The 16,773-nt window shown below is 37.7% G+C and overlaps 1 protein-coding gene across 2 annotated transcripts in view; it reads left to right on the forward strand.

Annotated features, from left to right (window-relative positions):
* Positions 1–16,773, forward strand: part of foxp1a (forkhead box P1a) — a 50,619-nt gene that overhangs the window by 30,730 nt on the left and 3,116 nt on the right. For both annotated transcript variants that reach the window (XM_077214123.1, XM_077214124.1), the window contains 13 exons: positions 3,829–3,966; positions 5,608–5,697; positions 5,989–6,115; positions 6,912–7,077; positions 10,601–10,705; positions 12,516–12,603; positions 12,867–12,950; positions 13,062–13,269; positions 13,406–13,482; positions 13,632–13,733; positions 13,819–13,940; positions 14,018–14,081; positions 14,639–14,802. In XM_077214123.1, coding sequence (XP_077070238.1) covers positions 3,829–3,966; positions 5,608–5,697; positions 5,989–6,115; positions 6,912–7,077; positions 10,601–10,705; positions 12,516–12,603; positions 12,867–12,950; positions 13,062–13,269; positions 13,406–13,482; positions 13,632–13,733; positions 13,819–13,940; positions 14,018–14,081; positions 14,639–14,802 — 1,535 coding nt within the window. The remainder of the gene's footprint in view (positions 1–3,828; positions 3,967–5,607; positions 5,698–5,988; positions 6,116–6,911; positions 7,078–10,600; positions 10,706–12,515; positions 12,604–12,866; positions 12,951–13,061; positions 13,270–13,405; positions 13,483–13,631; positions 13,734–13,818; positions 13,941–14,017; positions 14,082–14,638; positions 14,803–16,773) is intronic.

A 16,773-nucleotide genomic window follows, 5' to 3' on the forward strand; every position in this document is an offset into this window, starting at 1 on the left:
ATAACAACAACAAAACAATGTTTGGACTTGTCTGTTGTCATGGAGACAACACTCATTAGTGTTTACTGTGGCCCAGAGAGAGAATATTTACATTAATTTGCTGGCATGCTTACATTCTTCTCAGGCTTTAAAGTATTTCTGTGTTGAGACTCGAAGGCCTGGTATTTTGAGAACTTTTCAGAGCTCTTTCACAATCAAAAGCATTTTTTAAGTTGCTTAAGTTACAGTATTTCTGGTTCAGTTGTCGTGTTGATAAAGGAACAGAATCGGTGTAGTTTACAAAATAAGTAATTTTTCAAGGAAAAGCTTTGCCTGCAGTGTGTGGTCATGTATACAAGAACAGCATATAGGATTGCTCAATTTGTGATTCTTCAAATGTGTATTCTTCTGTTGATGAAGAGAGAACACTATAAAACAATACTCCATGGCAGAACAAATCATCGTTTAGCTGACTTTTGAGCTTGCAATTTGAAATATCACAGTAAAAATAAACATGTTTCAGTTGCATGCAACAACAGTCAACTAGGAAAGCACTCATGAATCAGTTGTAGCAGCTACTGAATTAATCGGACTCGCTCACTGAACTGCAAGTCATTCATTTCAGTCATGTCCAAAGAGCTAATAGGGCCTACTGTGTTGTTTTTCATGAGACTAAATCAGACTGATTATTCTTATGACAACATTTATTAAACATGTATTCAAGATACATTCTAAAACATTTTTTAAATAAATGGCTGAAAATATGTTACAAAATATTTAGTTTTTTTTAATTATAATAATTTTTAGATCAACATGTGTGTATTTTATTCCACCCTTGTGCTGCGTTAAAGTCTATAAACACCTCTTAAAAGTATTGCATTCAATGTGCTGAAATATGAAATGAGCTTATAATTCGGCAAAAGCGATCTGTCATGCCACATTAAACAGCTCCAGAATGGTACATTTCATAATAAAATTGACTAAATTCGAAAGCTGAGAGAGTTTCATATCAAAGCACAAAGCGTATTGTGATTTATTGGATGGGAGGCGCTACAAAGTTCTGTTCAATCATCTACTGAAAACAGCATTTAAGATCGTTATCTGTTCTTCAAAATGAGAATGTGTACTATGTACTAACATTTAAAATAATTATTTGATACAATGCACTTATTGTGTCCATACTTGTTTTTACAATGTACTTATATTTTATCATATGAAAAATACCTGCATGTAATTACAGCTGTAATTAATTTCTGTAGATACATCTATAATGATACAGTTGACCCTCCCTTAACCCACTCCTTAAGCTTACCTGTTTCCCTCCTCAATAGCAGCAATAGTGTTTTGTAATGCAACTACACTGTACTTATTTTTTGATGCAAGTACATAGTAGTTAAGGACACCAATATTTTTAACCCATCCCTAATAATAATCATTAAGGGAGTCATGGATCCAGAATCTTTACATTTCTTACAATTCCCATTCACTGTGGCTTGTGAAGATGTTAAGCTAGGTCTGTCGTCAATGTAATATATTGTTATCGGACACAAAGGGCTTTTGATCACACGTGAAACAAGTTGGAAAAGAGCAGCGTGAACATTCTGCTAAATACTATCTCTTTTTTGTTCCATCGAAGAGAAAGTCGTATGAGTATAATGTCTAATTCTTAAATATTTGGATTTAACTGTTCCTTCAATTGTCAGGATTTTGGGCCATTATCAGCCCCCCTATTTGAACACACACACACTGTATGGGAAAGACTTGTGAGTATAACAGTCAGCGGTTATTGTTCTCCCATAGTTGTAGTATCTCAGTCCAGAAGTATGTTTATATGAAACTGAACACAGACTTCTTTACTGGAAATTTGTGTTTGTTTGTGTTTCACAGACTTAATTAAAATGCAATCTCGAGTTTTGTTTTTACAGTTGCTGTGTACCCCAGTATGTATTATTTATACGAATCCGTAAATGTGACTTTAATTATTCTGTTTATGTTTATTGTAAACATCTTAAAAGCAGAGAGTGTGTGTGTGTGTGTGTGTGTGTGTGTGTGTGTGTGTGTGTGTGTGTGTGTGTGTGTGTGTGTGTGTGTGTGTGTGTGTGTGTGTGTGTGTGTGTGTGTGTGTTGGCTTGAGATATGGTAATTACTAGAGGCCAAGTGATGCATGGACTAACTCATTGTGAATCCAGTGCATTTACATTGAAAACACTCGCCTCTGTTGTGGGTATTTTTGTTTTTCTGTTTTCGTTGGTAGCATTTTTAATGTCAGTGTTTGAGCTGCTGTCAACAAATGAATAATGTATTTGTTTATCTTGACGGGTTGTTTGCCTCAGTTTATGGGCAAATTACACTGAGATAACTGAAATGAATGCTTGTAAAAGATGTTTTTCCAATTGTAGGCACACGGGTTGTCCTCGCATTTTACTGAGGACTGTAAGCCTTGTTATTTTCAAAATTGTTTGTGTATTTGTTTGCATGGTCTTGTTGATGTTGACTGTTGAGGCCCAGAGGACTTGGAAACTATTCCCTGAATGTCTAAACAATAAAATATACAGAAAGGTCTGGCATAGTCTTACTCTGGTATCTCTTTTTAGCTGTTCACTTGTTTTAAAAGTGTTTACTATCCTTGGGGAAGAGAATTGAAATTGGGTTTGTGGAAATTCCTTTGTTCTTGGAGTTCGTGATTTGCTTTTTTACATCACAATGTATGCAGTGTGATAAAATCAATCTCAACCAGGATAATATGTCTTCTTGACATCCTAAAGCTCATCATATTGTCTGTCAAACAATCAGTCTGTTGCTAGATGTAGAGCCCCGCGCTCCCGCAAAAATGTTACCTTCTCCCACTCCCACCCACAACAATCATGTTTTTCCCGCTCCCACCCGCAAAAGCCCCCAGGTAAATGTATTGATTTTTTTTTTCCAGTAAATCCATACAATTTCCATTTAAATAGTTTCAAGTTACTTGAACAGCCACAGCCTACACGTCCCAGCATAAACTGAATAAATTATTATATTTTATAATAAATATTGTTTTTATTAAAGCATCTACAATCACAAACCACTGTTAAGTTTAACAGAAAAGCAAGCATAGGATTTTGCATGCGTGATTTAGATACCTAAATAAATAGTCTTTCTACAGAATCCAAATTCAATACCCACAAGCTATCTGATTATTTTCAGATGTGCTATCTGCTCTGTGCATGAACGTTAACATGCCTCGGTATTAGTGAAAACACAGTCGTTTATGTATTAAGAGAATATAAATGAGTGTAACAAAACATTGGGTGTTCGTCAAAATAAATATTGGTTCTGTGATGGTGTTAATATTAATTACTGGAAATCTTGAAGAAAAATAGACAACAGTTCACTGCACTTGGCAGGATAATTGCATTATCTTTTTAAGTTATTTAAAAGCAAGTATTAACTCAACATTAATCCTAACGGGATTAAAACTAACTATGATTCTCATTTTAATCATAGACCTGCCTCTCAGTCAAATTTGATTACTTTTTGATTTTGTTTTTAATTTATTAATGTTTATTTGAATATTTGATACTGCTAGATCTGCATACTATTTACTTTATATATTTTTGATTTGTTTCTTTGATCTTTTTTTATTACAGACTGTTTAATTAGAAAAGCTTGAAGCTTTTTTATTTGATATACAGTATATGTTGTTAATTATATAAAATGCCAATTAGCATGTTACTTTCCGTTGTGGTATTGAGAATCATGAAATTTCACTGGTATTGGTATTGACTACTACATTTATAGTTTTGTGATAATCCTAATACAAACTAGTGTTTGATAATGATGTGGTGTGTGTGTGTGTGTGTGTGTGTGTAGGTGTCTGTATCAGTGGGGATGATAACTCCTCAGGCCATCACCCCTCAGCAGATGCAGCAGATTCTTCAGCAGCAGATCCTGAGCCCTCAGCAGCTCCAACTGTTACTGCAGCAACAACAGGCCCTCATGTTACAGCAGGTACACGCATACATTGGGTTTTTATGTTATATGAAGACTCTCCATCGACATAGTGATTTTTATACCGTACAAGATTACATTCTATCCCCTACCCCTAAACCTAACCATCACAGAACACTTTCTGCTGCTTTACATTTTCAAAACAACAATTGTTTAGTATGATTTATAAGCCGTTTCCCTCATGGGGACCGAATTTTGTGAACTTGAAATTCAGGTTTTCCTATTCTTTTGGGGACATTTGGTCTCGACAACCTAGGGTATATCTAGACCACACACATCAGGTTTTCCTATTCAGTAATGGTTATCGTTTTTTTTTTTACTTATTAAATTTGTTCTCATCCCTTTTTTTTACATAAACTGGGAGCTTTGATATATTAAATTAATATATCTATTACTTTTTAGTACATTTAGTCTGCTTCCATGATTCCGTGTCACAAACCTGAGGAACAAACGCTGATGTAATGCTACTTGTTGTTTACCTGCCTATAATACAACCAGTCTAAAAAAAATAACTTTCCAGTGAACCAGCAGCTCGCATAATCTGCAGGTTCTCTTGTGCGTATAGTTTTGTATATTTAGATGTAAAGAGCAATGTAGTGCAGCATTATTACATTGCTCAACGAGACAGCGCCCCACTCCCAGGCTCTGTTCAAGAATAGCAAGTTTTTAGGGCCGGAGTTGAACCGTTCTTTCTGGCCCGGAACCCCCTTTTCTGCAGTGGAAATACACGGAACGGTTCCAGAACGGACTAAGACCGGGAAACCTGCACCGGAACCGTGTCAGAGGAAAAGGGGTAATAGTTTGCCCTAGCCCCTTGGTTGTGAACCACTGTGTTATTGTGTTTTTACTAAAGCTTTTGAGAAATAGCCAAACTAAAAAGCTTTTGCTGTGCCGCATACTGATACATAAAGAGAAGTGTGGCCAATACACTGCCAGTGAGATGTACACAAAACTGTGGAAGTTATCAAACACTGTTTTTACTAAACATTTACTCAATCTGCTTATGTATTTGAAAACGTTTAATGTACATAATACATTGACAAAGCTAAGGCAAACATAAACCAACATTGACTAAGCTAAATGACTACCACTTCTGTACATCAAGCACATTCATGAGCCAATGTGTTCATCTCAAAATATCCAAATTGTAGATTATTACTTGACATGGTCAAAACTCAGGCTGCATCCGAAGTCGCATACTTTCGTATTATATAGTAGGCAAAATACAGTATGTGACAAAAGTAGTATAACCGAATTCACAACAATCATAAAAGAGTAGGCAGAAAGTACCCGCATGACCTACTACTACAGGCGAGATTCTGAAGTGTGAACACGATGGATGCTTCAATATCCCATTGAGGCCACAGGAGAGGATTTAGGAATGGCAGTGAAACGATGCAATTGGCGCTCAGGTGTCACATGATAATGACAACATGGCACATGTAGTACATACAGATTAAATTCATACTACACAGTACACACAAGTCGTGAAGTAATTACTTATTCAAAATAAGTACCTACTCAAGAGAGTTTGCGATTTCGAATGCAGCCTCACTCTTTCACTAGTGAGTAAACTACCTTGGATTGATGTGTGACTTGTTTTCTGGTGTTAATGTTTTGTGTCCTCCCTCTGTGTCTCAGCAACAGCTTCAGGAGTTCTATAAGAAACAGCAAGAGGAACTCCACCTGCAGCTCCTACAGCAACAACATGCTGGGAAACCCAGTAAAGAGGTAAAAACATCATCATTTAACACTGAGGACCATCAGAGCCATTTGCTGCCCTTGTCCTCAGCAATCTCTGCCACATCACTGTCACACAGCCTACTTTTCACCAGCCACATTTCTGTCTTTTGACGGCTTTATGCGACTGTACTGCGAGTGAGTGAAGAGACCGGCTGTAGTGTCGGCAGCTTTATCACTTGAGTGAAAGTGCCGGCTGTGCGGTGATACTATGATGGATGAACACCCCAGCAGTGACTGTACTGTGAGTGTCAAGTGTCTGTCTCTGTATCCCTCTAACAGCAGATGATGGTCCAGCAGATGGCTATACAGCAACAGTTACTTTCCGTTCAACAGCAGCACCTGCTCAACCTGCAGAGACAAGGCCTGCTGTCTGTCCCGTCGGCTCTTGCCAGTGCACTGCCTCAGGGTAACAACACCTCACTGCCACATGACACGAAACAGTGTTATGAGAATGTTTACCGTCAATGAAAGCAATCCTAAAGGTTCAGGGGGTCACCAAGTCACTCTACTGTTGTTGTTAGTAGGCATTCCTGCTCAGATCATTACGTTCATTCCATTCAACTTTGTTGCATCACCAACATTTTTATCACTCATGTCCCGTCAAAGAACTTTCTATTCATAAAATAATCCTGAAAATAATGTATATATTTAAATGCAGCCTTGGTGAGCATAAGATTCATTTCAAAATATATTTTTTAAAATCTTATCGACCCCAAACTTTTTAACCGTACTGTGACCGCTGCTTTTCAGGGTTATTGTTTTCTCAGAATAGCTTTGCGAAAGGGATCCTTGATTTTTGTTTCATACATAACATATTTGTTTATTAATGTTTTATTTTATTGAACCTTTATTCAGCCAGGAGAGAAACCTGAAATTATAATCTCTTTTTAAGGAATATCATGGTCAAGATAGGCAGCACATTAACATGTTTCATTGTAAATGGCTTGTGTATAATTAAACAACATTAAAACAGGTTGTTTGATGGTTTAAGATGTTCTCTTGCTGAAATGTAATTTATATGAAATGAAACACAAAAATGGTTCAAAATAGGTTTATTGAGAGATTATTTGCAATCCACTAATCCCATGGTTGTCAGAGGTTAATGATTGGTGTTTGGATGAATTGGAATGGACAGAGAATCGTAGATATAGAGGTCTTATTAATCGTCTAGTGATCTAATAAAGGAAGTGTCTTACTCACAGGCATAAATCCTGCTGAGCTTCAGCAGCTTTGGAAAGAGGCGGCAGATGCACGGCAGGAGGAGAAGAGTAGAGGAGACAAATCCCCCTCTCCTCCCAAAACTCAGATCCTCAACCACCACTCCAGCACCAACGGACACCATGTGCAACGACCCAGCCGGAGAGACAGGTACTTACTCATTTAACCGCTTTTATTTTCTTCTTGAGGCATCATTTTTTTGCATACAAGCATGTGCCATTTATTTAGATTTTTCGAAAGATCATGTGATGTGTTGTGCTTAAGAACACTGTGTTAATATTTGCTCTTGACACTCTCCAATTTCTGAGCTCAGAAGAGTAAATGAACAACATTAAACTGAAACACGGGGGTATAGCACTGCAGGTTTACTAACTAACCAAGCTCATCCTATACAAGATTAATCCGATATGTACACAATACAAACATAATATTACAACTGACATCGGCACTAAAAGAACACAAATGCACAAGTGAACTTGACTGTTCTTGTCAGAGTATGTGACTTCAATTGTTGATGCGTTCTTTCAATTTATGACATTCTGTTTTAATAGTTTTCTCGTTATAATTACCTCAACGTACAGCCAAAACACTGCTATAACCAATCAGAAGCATTGATTTATCATTGATAAAACGTAGTTTCAAAGAAATGTTTCTTGAGCATCAAATCATCATGTTAGAATGATTTCTGAAGCGTCATGTATTACTGAAGACCACAGTAATGATGCTGGAAATGTATTTTTGTTCACAGAAATAAATAGCATATAATAGAAAATACAAAACAGTTCTTTAAATTGTAATATTTAATAATTTTACTGATTTTACTTTTTTTTTACCAAATTAATGCAGCCTTGGTGTGAGTATAAGAGACTAAAAAAACACATATGTTTGAATATATGTTATGCTATGCTATTCTACGCTACGTTATGTTAGTGACAAAAAAAAAAGAATCTTAAAATGACAGTAATATCGTTTATTGCAATAATTTTTTTGGATAATATTTTGTCCAGCAAAACTAGTTCTCATGACAGCCCTAACAGTGAGTATGTGTCTCACTGAAATGTAACATTAGTATTTGATGACCAGTCAAACCAGTGGAGCTTACCCAATAGAGGTTGCCCAATATGTTGTATTAGAAATAAAGTGCTGAAAACAGTTGTCAGTTGTTTTAAGAGGCATTTGTCTTCGAGGCTGTGTGAAAGGTGTCAGTCTACGTCAACCTGTGCCCTGCAGGCCTTTCTTCATATACACTCATGAGAACACCTCCGTCTCTGTTTTCAGAGGACTAAACCTGTTTGTCTATATGTTCCAGGAGCTTGTTTGCCAAAAGCACTTGACACTTGTCAATCCAAAACCTGTGACAGTGAACTTTGCTTATATAATGTATTGCTGTTTGTTGACTGGTTTGAAATTGTTTATGCATCTGTGCGAACCTATTACCCAAGCAATTAGCAGCCTTCTGGTTCCCCAACCCTGAGTCTTAACCACTATACCACACTACCCCGTTAACAATAAACGCTCGTATTACAGTAGGTGCCATCGTGTCCTAGTGTTGCATTGATGTGGTCTTTAATGTCAGCAGAGCCCTCTTATGGCCCGTCTGTGATTATTTGTATGATATTGGTGGAGGGTGAGCGCTCAAGGACTGTGTGGTCAGTTTCATGTGTCATGTAAACTCCTGCCCGCCAGAGAGACGCCTGCAACTAAAACCTTAAGTGCAGCCACTGGCACCAGAGACCAAACCCTTCACCCCTTCTAGAAGACCACGACATGTGGGCATTGTCTATCCATCTCTCCTTCTGGCTTACTGAGTGACATGCAAACACTCTCACGCTGATGGACTGAGGGATCAAATGTAATCAATCCTTTAAAATCTGTCCCACTCCATCTTGATTCGTATACTACTGTAGCGTTCTCTCCCGAGTGCTTTCTCCTGTGAGGCGAGTGTTTGACATTGGGCTGGGATCTCCATCGGCAAGAACAAACAGTTCATTGCGCGCATTTGTTTTATTGTGTCTGCTTGCTGGCTTATTTGATTGTTCAGTGTGTTATAAGGATGGAAATAACAAAGTTTGTTTTAATTTGTCAAGTGTGAGTCATCTTCCTAGTTGGGGTTGTGTTCAAGCACTGAACGAGAAAAGATGCCCGCCTTAGACCTCTCTCGTTTTTTTTTTTTTTTTTTTTTTTTTTGGTTTTAGGCAAGGAATCCGCTGGCAGAGACACACAGGGCTCTCTTAGGCGAGAAAAGGAGAGGGTCATGGTCAAAGGACACAACCTCTCTTGATCCCAAACAAATAAAGCATTCTTGACATTTTTCAAAGTTCTAAAATAAATCGTTTTCTCAAACAGTCCACTGTTTGAAACAAAGTCCCAAACATGTCCTGCTACTTTCTCAGCTGGAGCTGAGTTGAAGAATAGAGCTTTATGAAGACATCTGAAAAATCCTGTCTGTTACATTTCAACCCAATATATGATTTTGGATAATAAAAAAAATGTCCATTTAGAAAGTACAGCATATCTATAGGGCCATTAATGATTATTTTCATTGTTTACAACTCATATTGTTAAATTCTGATTTTTCTCATAGATTATTCTCATTACTTGAAAGCGTTAATTTTACTGTACCACAATAATGTCCAATAAATTGATGCATGATGAAATTGATCAAAAGTGACAGTAAAGACGTTTATAATGTTACAAAAGGTTTCTATTCTGAACTATCTACTCATCAAAGAATCTTGATGTATCAAGGTTTCTACAATAATATTAAGTAGCTAATTATGAGAAATGTTTCTTGAACATCACAATTAGAATAATTTCTGAAGAATCATGTGACACTGAAGACTGGCGTAATGATCCTGAAAATTCAGCTTTGATCACAGGAATAAATTACATTTTTAAACGTATCCAAATAGAAAACACCTATTTTAAATTGTAATATTTCACAATATTACTGTTTGAACTGTATTTTTGATATATCATTTTTGTCACATGACCGCAATGGTGCTTCATTATTATAATGGTAGTTTGGGAGTGGGTGAATTCTGAGGAAAAATATTTGAAATCATTTTCAGAATGATCTTAATTAGATAACTTGGGGATCACCAAATTACCTGACGATACGTTGCGATACATATGTCATCGCAACTAAACACATCACAATGGATTGAGACGGAAACAGCCTGTCACATGAGAAAGACACCGTCGGAGAGCATGAATCTACAGTATATGAGTTTAAATCTCTCTCTAGCAGTTTGCTTCAGCTTTGTTTTCCATACCACATCTAGAAGCATCTCTGAGCACAGTCAGAAGTGATGCAAAAATTAAACCTTTGTGGAATGAACTGTAGGAAATATACATAAACATAACTACCTCAAAAGATTGATTTCCATTTAAAGGATGCTAAATAATTGTGTGAACAATAGCCCAGGCATGTTCTAGACATGCTTTGTGAGATTCACAACTTTCTGAGATCACAGATGTCCGAAATCTTGGAGATCGAGGACAAATGAAAGTGTAACCGTGTGATTATGGATGAAGAAGAGCCATATGGGTTGCAGAGTCGCAGTGTCACAACATACTGGAACGGCAGAGACATTATCCATTGCAAACCTGTAACATGTACCCAGAACTCAAGCTTCAGATTCTGTATTTATTGTGTCTGTTTTTGCTTCAGTTCTCAGGAGAGTCATTCTCAGAGCGCACATCCTCTTTATAGCCACGGCGTGTGCAAGTGGCCAGGCTGCGACGCAGTGTTCGGAGACTTCCAGTCATTCCTCAAGTGAGTCAACAACCCTCATGCTCTACGTTTTATCATGCTGTTTGTCCTGTTTGCAGATCTGTGAGGAGGAGCTGTATGCAGCTGTAATCGAATTATCATTTCTGAGTGTGCTCGCTGCTCTTTTAATGCCTTTCTATCCCTTTTACTCTGTTTACTTGTTTCGTGGGGTTTTTTTTGTCCCTTTTCCCTCCTCCCACCTAGGTTCGCTTGTATGTATGTATGTATTGGTATACCACCCATGTGTCTTTATTTTCTTTCCGTTTCCTTCTCTCTCTCACTCTTTCCCCTGTGGCGGTGCAGCCGTGGGGCCCCTCAGGGTTGAGCTCAGTGCACTGATAAACAGAGTACCCATGGTGATCCTGGCCATCCCTCCCAAAACAAACAACAGGAGGATGTTTATCTGTGCCCCTTCCACTGACCCTGACCCCTGCTCCCAGTCCGAGGCCCCGCCCTGTCTATTGCCACAACACTGCCTTTGTTCCTCAGCTCGGTCACAGTTCCACCATATAAAAACATGTTTCTAATGATCACATCACACTGAGATTCACGTGCCATACCTGAGAATAAGGTGTTTAGATATTGTTTTTCAACCTTCATGAATATGCATTCTTCAATCACAAATGTTGCACGAAAATTGCATTGCTTTAGAATTTTCACCATTTAAAAATATCTCCCTCTCTCTTCATTCAATAGCAAATGCATTAATGTAGTTTTGGTAATGTAGATTCTCAACAAGATTATTTCATGGATAAAATGTGCTTGATATGCAATTCATTTAATTGTGAATATTTTTTTACAAAAATATATATATATAAAAAAACAGTTGTAAAGATAGTTGTTTGAGGAAGTTGTTTGGATAAAAGCCTTGCACAGATTTTCTTTGAATACAGCTCCCTCTACTTATCAATAACAGTATTGCATCCAGAACAATCCTTTTGATTAGTAATGAATGAAAATCAAACAAATCATTCTTCTAAATTGATTGTTTTAATTAGTTATTCAAACTCTCAGATGGCGTGTTTGGAAGTAAAAAGCTGAGGTGATTTGATTTATCATTATCAATCATGCACTATACATTCAAAAGTTTAGTGTCAGTAAGATTCTTTTAATTAATGCATTTATTAACTGACAGTAATGACATTAATAATGTTATAAAAGATTTTAAATAAATGCTGTTCTTTTGAACTTTCTATTCATCAAAAATCCTTAAATTTACCAGGGTTTCCACAAAAATATGAAGCAGCGGAAGTGTTTTCAACATTGATAATAATCAGAAATGTTACTTAAACAGCAAATCAGCTTATTAGAATAATTTCTGAAGGATCATGTGACACTGAAGAGTGAAGACTGATGTCAAAACTAAATTTTCATCATCATTACTGTAACATTTCTGTTTGAACTGTATTTTTTTTTATCAAATAAAGGCATCATTGGTCAGCAGGAGAGACTTCTTTCAAAAGCAAAAAACTTTCAAACCACAAACTTTTGAACACTAGTGTACATGAATGATTCGCTGAAATGAATGAAACTACTCAGTGGTGATGTTGTATTTATTTGGAGTGTGTTTTCAAATTAAACGATTTATTTTCAGAGACAACTTCAGGCAAGCCAGGGCAAGTTTATTTATATAGCACATTTCATACACATGTTTTTTCTTGCACTTTGAAATGCCACTAAGACAAAACTCAAAAAGAAAAGAAAATAACACATTATAAATAATTTAGTGCTATCAATGCACATGTTGTGTTTTAATGACTGGTCCTGTCTCGATGTTAACTGAACGTCTGCATATGTCCGTTGTGTTTTTCAGGCATTTGAACGGTGAACATGCTCTGGATGACAAGAGCACGGCGCAGTGCAGAGTTCAGATGCAGGTTGTTCAGCAGCTGGAGCTGCAGGTACAGCTTCACAAACATTCAGCGCAACTGCTTTTTCTCCAGACAGAACTGCTTCTTGATATGCTGATATTTCATTCATATTAGACTAAAGAAATGTTTGCTTTCTGCTTTGCATGTAGTTAAACATCCTGTTCTAATCTGAGCTCTAATCTTTTTCCTGCTCTGTATGTGCTGAATGCACACAAGAAGAAATAATCCACCATGTGAACGTTAGACAACAGAAAGCTCCATGTTTATCAGTGGTGTTTGTGTTTGTCAAACAGCTCACTAAAGACAAAGAACGCCTTCAGGCCATGATGACCCACCTCCATGTCAAGTCTACTGAGCCCAAACCAGCCCCTCAGCCAGTATGTCACTGCGTTTAGCATTCACTCTGTTTGATTATAAACGCACTTCTGTAGTGCTGAAGATACACTCAAGATCGCTGGTGAAATAATAAACTTTCAAATGTTTGTTAGGTGAATCTGGTGTCCAACCTCACTCTTTCCAAGGCAACCGTTCCGAAAACCACTCCCTCCATGAGCCTATCCCAGAGTGCCACGGCCCCGTCTACGCCCCTCACGTCACTCCCCCAGATGCCCTCCGTCATCATCCCCACCAGCCTGCACAGCATGGGACCCATCCGCAAACGCTACTCGGACAAATACAACATGGCCATGGACCAAGGTGAGATCGGTGACCTCTAGCCCACTGTCAGAGCCAGTATTACACTCACTGTACTGTAGTTATCAGGACTCTACAACAAGGATGGCCTGAAACCAGTGTAACTGAAGTAGCAGCAACTCTCTCCTGTGTCTCATAGATATTGTGCAGAATAAGGAGTTCTACTTGAGTGCTGAGGTCAGGCCTCCATTTACATATGCAGCTTTGATCAGGCAGGTAAGAAACCATCATCCAGCTCTTGGCACCTCACCATCATTTCTGATCAACCAGGCTGTCTGAGCACTTTTAGTTAAGCCTTTACATTTATCTTTCATCAGCTGCTGTGTGAGAGACATGTTGATCTTGTTCCTTTTTTTTATTTATAGGCCATTTTGGAGTCTCCAGAAAAGCAGCTAACACTAAATGAAATCTACAACTGGTTCACGCGAACATTTGCGTATTTCAGACGCAATGCAGCAACGTGGAAGGTAACAGAAGATGCAGTAAAAAGATCAGTCTTGATTGATTTCCTGTGCCCTGGATCAGTTTTTTTCATTTCTTCTGCAATCTCAGAATGCAGTTCGCCACAACCTCAGTCTTCACAAGTGTTTTGTACGTGTTGAGAATGTGAAGGGGGCCGTTTGGACTGTGGACGAGCTGGAGTTTCAGAAAAGGCGACCACAAAAGATCACTGGGTAAGTGCACATCTGACTGCAACGTTTTCATTTGCACTGGTCATTGTCGCTAATGACGCTGAGGTATGTTTCTTCAGATCACCTCTGGTGAAGAACATCCAGTCCAGTCTGGGTCAAAGTCCTGCCCTGTCTGCTCTGCAGGTATGGGTTCATTCCATTCAAAAGATTTCTCTCATGTTCACCAAGGCTGCGTTTATTTGATCAAAAATACAGTAAAAACAGTAATATTATGAAATATTAGTACAGCTTCAAACAACTGTTTTCTCTTTGGATATATTTTAAAATATCATTTATTCCTGTGATGCAAGGCTGAATTTTCAGCATCATTACCCTAGTCTTCAGTGTCACATGATCCTCAGAAATCATTCTCATATCATGATTTGCTGCTCAAGAAACATTTATTATCAATGTTGAAAACAGTTGTGCTGCTTCATATTTTTGTGGAAATCGTGATGTTTTTTTTCTTCTTTTTTTCGGGATTCGTTGATGAATAAAAAGTTCAAAAGAACAGCATTTATTAGACAGAGAAATCTTTTGTAACATTGTTAATGTCTTTATTTTCACTTTTGGTCAATTTCCTGCATCATTGCCGAGTAAATGTATTAAAACTTAGTTACCCCAAACTTTTGAATGGTAGTATGACTTGTTTGGGATACAAGTGCAGTTTTCGGTGATCTTAAAACAGTTTTTCTCCTCAGGCAGCGATGGTGGACAGCAGTCTGCCCCTATATGGCTCGGCATCTATGGGAGCGTCCAGTCTGAAGGCCCTGACCGGTGCGCTGCATGAGGACACAAGTTCTCACGATCATGATGAGGGCTCCCACAGTGACTCCAGCCTGGAGCTCTCTCCTCTGCCCACACTGTGAGTCCTCTGTCCTGCCGGTCTAATATCACTCACCTAAACCCTGAGAACATCATGTCAGCCACTCACTGCCGGTTTACTGAAATATTCAAGTAGGCAATCAAGTTATTTTAATAGGGTGTCCGCAGATCCTTAAAAAGGTCGTAAATGCAACCGAACTGACATTTTTGCTCGTTGCTTTTTGAAATCATATAAATCTGTCTAACACATAAACGTGATTTAGGACAAGGATATCACTCTTGTTGTATATTGCTATTTATATTCCCAAAGAAAAATGTATTATTATTACTATTTTAAAATATCCCATTATGCTATTTTAAAGGTTCCTAATTTAGTTTTGGAGGACTCCTACAACAGGTTTATATGCATCCAAGGTCAAAAAATTTCATTTCTCAGTGTCTGAAACGGTTTGATGAAGGATCCAGTCTCTCTAAACCCCTCCTCTCCACGAGCCTACTCTGCTCTGATGCATGTCCAAAGAAACGCTTATTACCATATCTGATTTCCACAGTGATATAAACACTAACAATTGTGTCGGTTTTACCGTATCAATTCGAGTTCGATTCCTCATCCTTTGGTTGTGCATGCAAAGTGGATTTGCTTTGGCAGAGAAGAAAATAGTGTTTTCTTGACATGTCAACAGCACAAACCAAACTCTTCATCTCTCAGTTACAACTTCAGTAGATGCTGTTCATGGGCGGCCAATGAAGATCATAGAATGAAATCACTGACAACTCAGCCATTTCAGACTCGGTTCTCTCTTTTTCGAAAACGGTACACTTTTAGCTTTAAAATTTTGCAGACCTTTTACATTCACAAACAGATTTATTACACAATTTATGAAAGGCAATATGTGAAAAAGCATAACGGGCAATTTAATATATGTGACAATGTGAAAAGTGTCCACTGCTCATTTGTATAGATCAGTGTTTCCCAACAACTAGTGTGCCATGGAAAATGATCAAATTCCTAAAAATAAATTAAAAATAGATGCTACGAATAAGAATATATTGTCGCTGTCGGGCAGAAACCTTGTATGTCTATATTTATAAGGATGCTATTAGTCATCCTTTACGTCCGTCTGTGGCTTTTTACCATAATGTAACCAAAAGCATTTAAAAGAGGTTGTGACTAAACCTTGTAATTGCATTGGATCCTCAAGCTGTCAGTCAAACCTCATAGCTCCGCCCCTCTATCGTGAATGAAGTGCCACACACAGTTCAGAGGTAAATAAAGAACTGTTTGTTTGTGTAAGTACAGCGTTTTCTTTACTTAAGAAGCTCTCTATAAAGGCAAATGTTTATCATATGTAAGAGTCTTAGTCTGGTATTTGCAGTCTACTTAAACCAAATTTAAATATCCTTCCAGTGTATTGCGCTTCATCTTCTATATCATGAGATTTTGGCCAAATATATTCAACAACAAGAAAAACTGAGTCCCCACATAGCTACAATAAACTTTAAAACCTGTTAGTTGATGGAAACATAATGCGATGCACTTCTGCGGCTGTTCCAGTGAGGATCAAAACATGCATTCGCTGGTCAAAAACCCTTTAACTCCATTTGAGCTTGATCTTCAAAAAATGTTAAGATTATAATAACACATGCAAGTGTCTGACCATATATAAAGCTACTTTGACAACACATTGTCTCTGTCGGCTAGAAACCTCATGTTTAAAAAATAATGAATCACTGTCAATTTGATGTTTCATCATCACCAACATCATAGCTACTTATATGACGTTATTGTGTTCTTACCTGACTTAAGCTCAAGTTTCACTTTAATTGTGAATACTACTTTTAATATAATATCCAGCTTTAATATGTAATGCGTGTTTGTGCAATTTTGTGAAAATGTAGTCCTCAAAACAGAGCATCTATACCAGTCAGTGGCGGTTCTAGACCATTTCAACTGGGGGGGCCAAGCTGGGGCCAGTTGTACTGTTAGAGGGGCCAGTTACATTTAGACCTT

The sequence above is a fragment of the Siphateles boraxobius genome, unplaced genomic scaffold (genome assembly GCF_051911475.1).
Source record: "Siphateles boraxobius isolate OS27281-9 unplaced genomic scaffold, OSU_SipBor_1 68, whole genome shotgun sequence".
Taxonomy (NCBI): domain Eukaryota; kingdom Metazoa; phylum Chordata; class Actinopteri; order Cypriniformes; family Leuciscidae; genus Siphateles; species Siphateles boraxobius.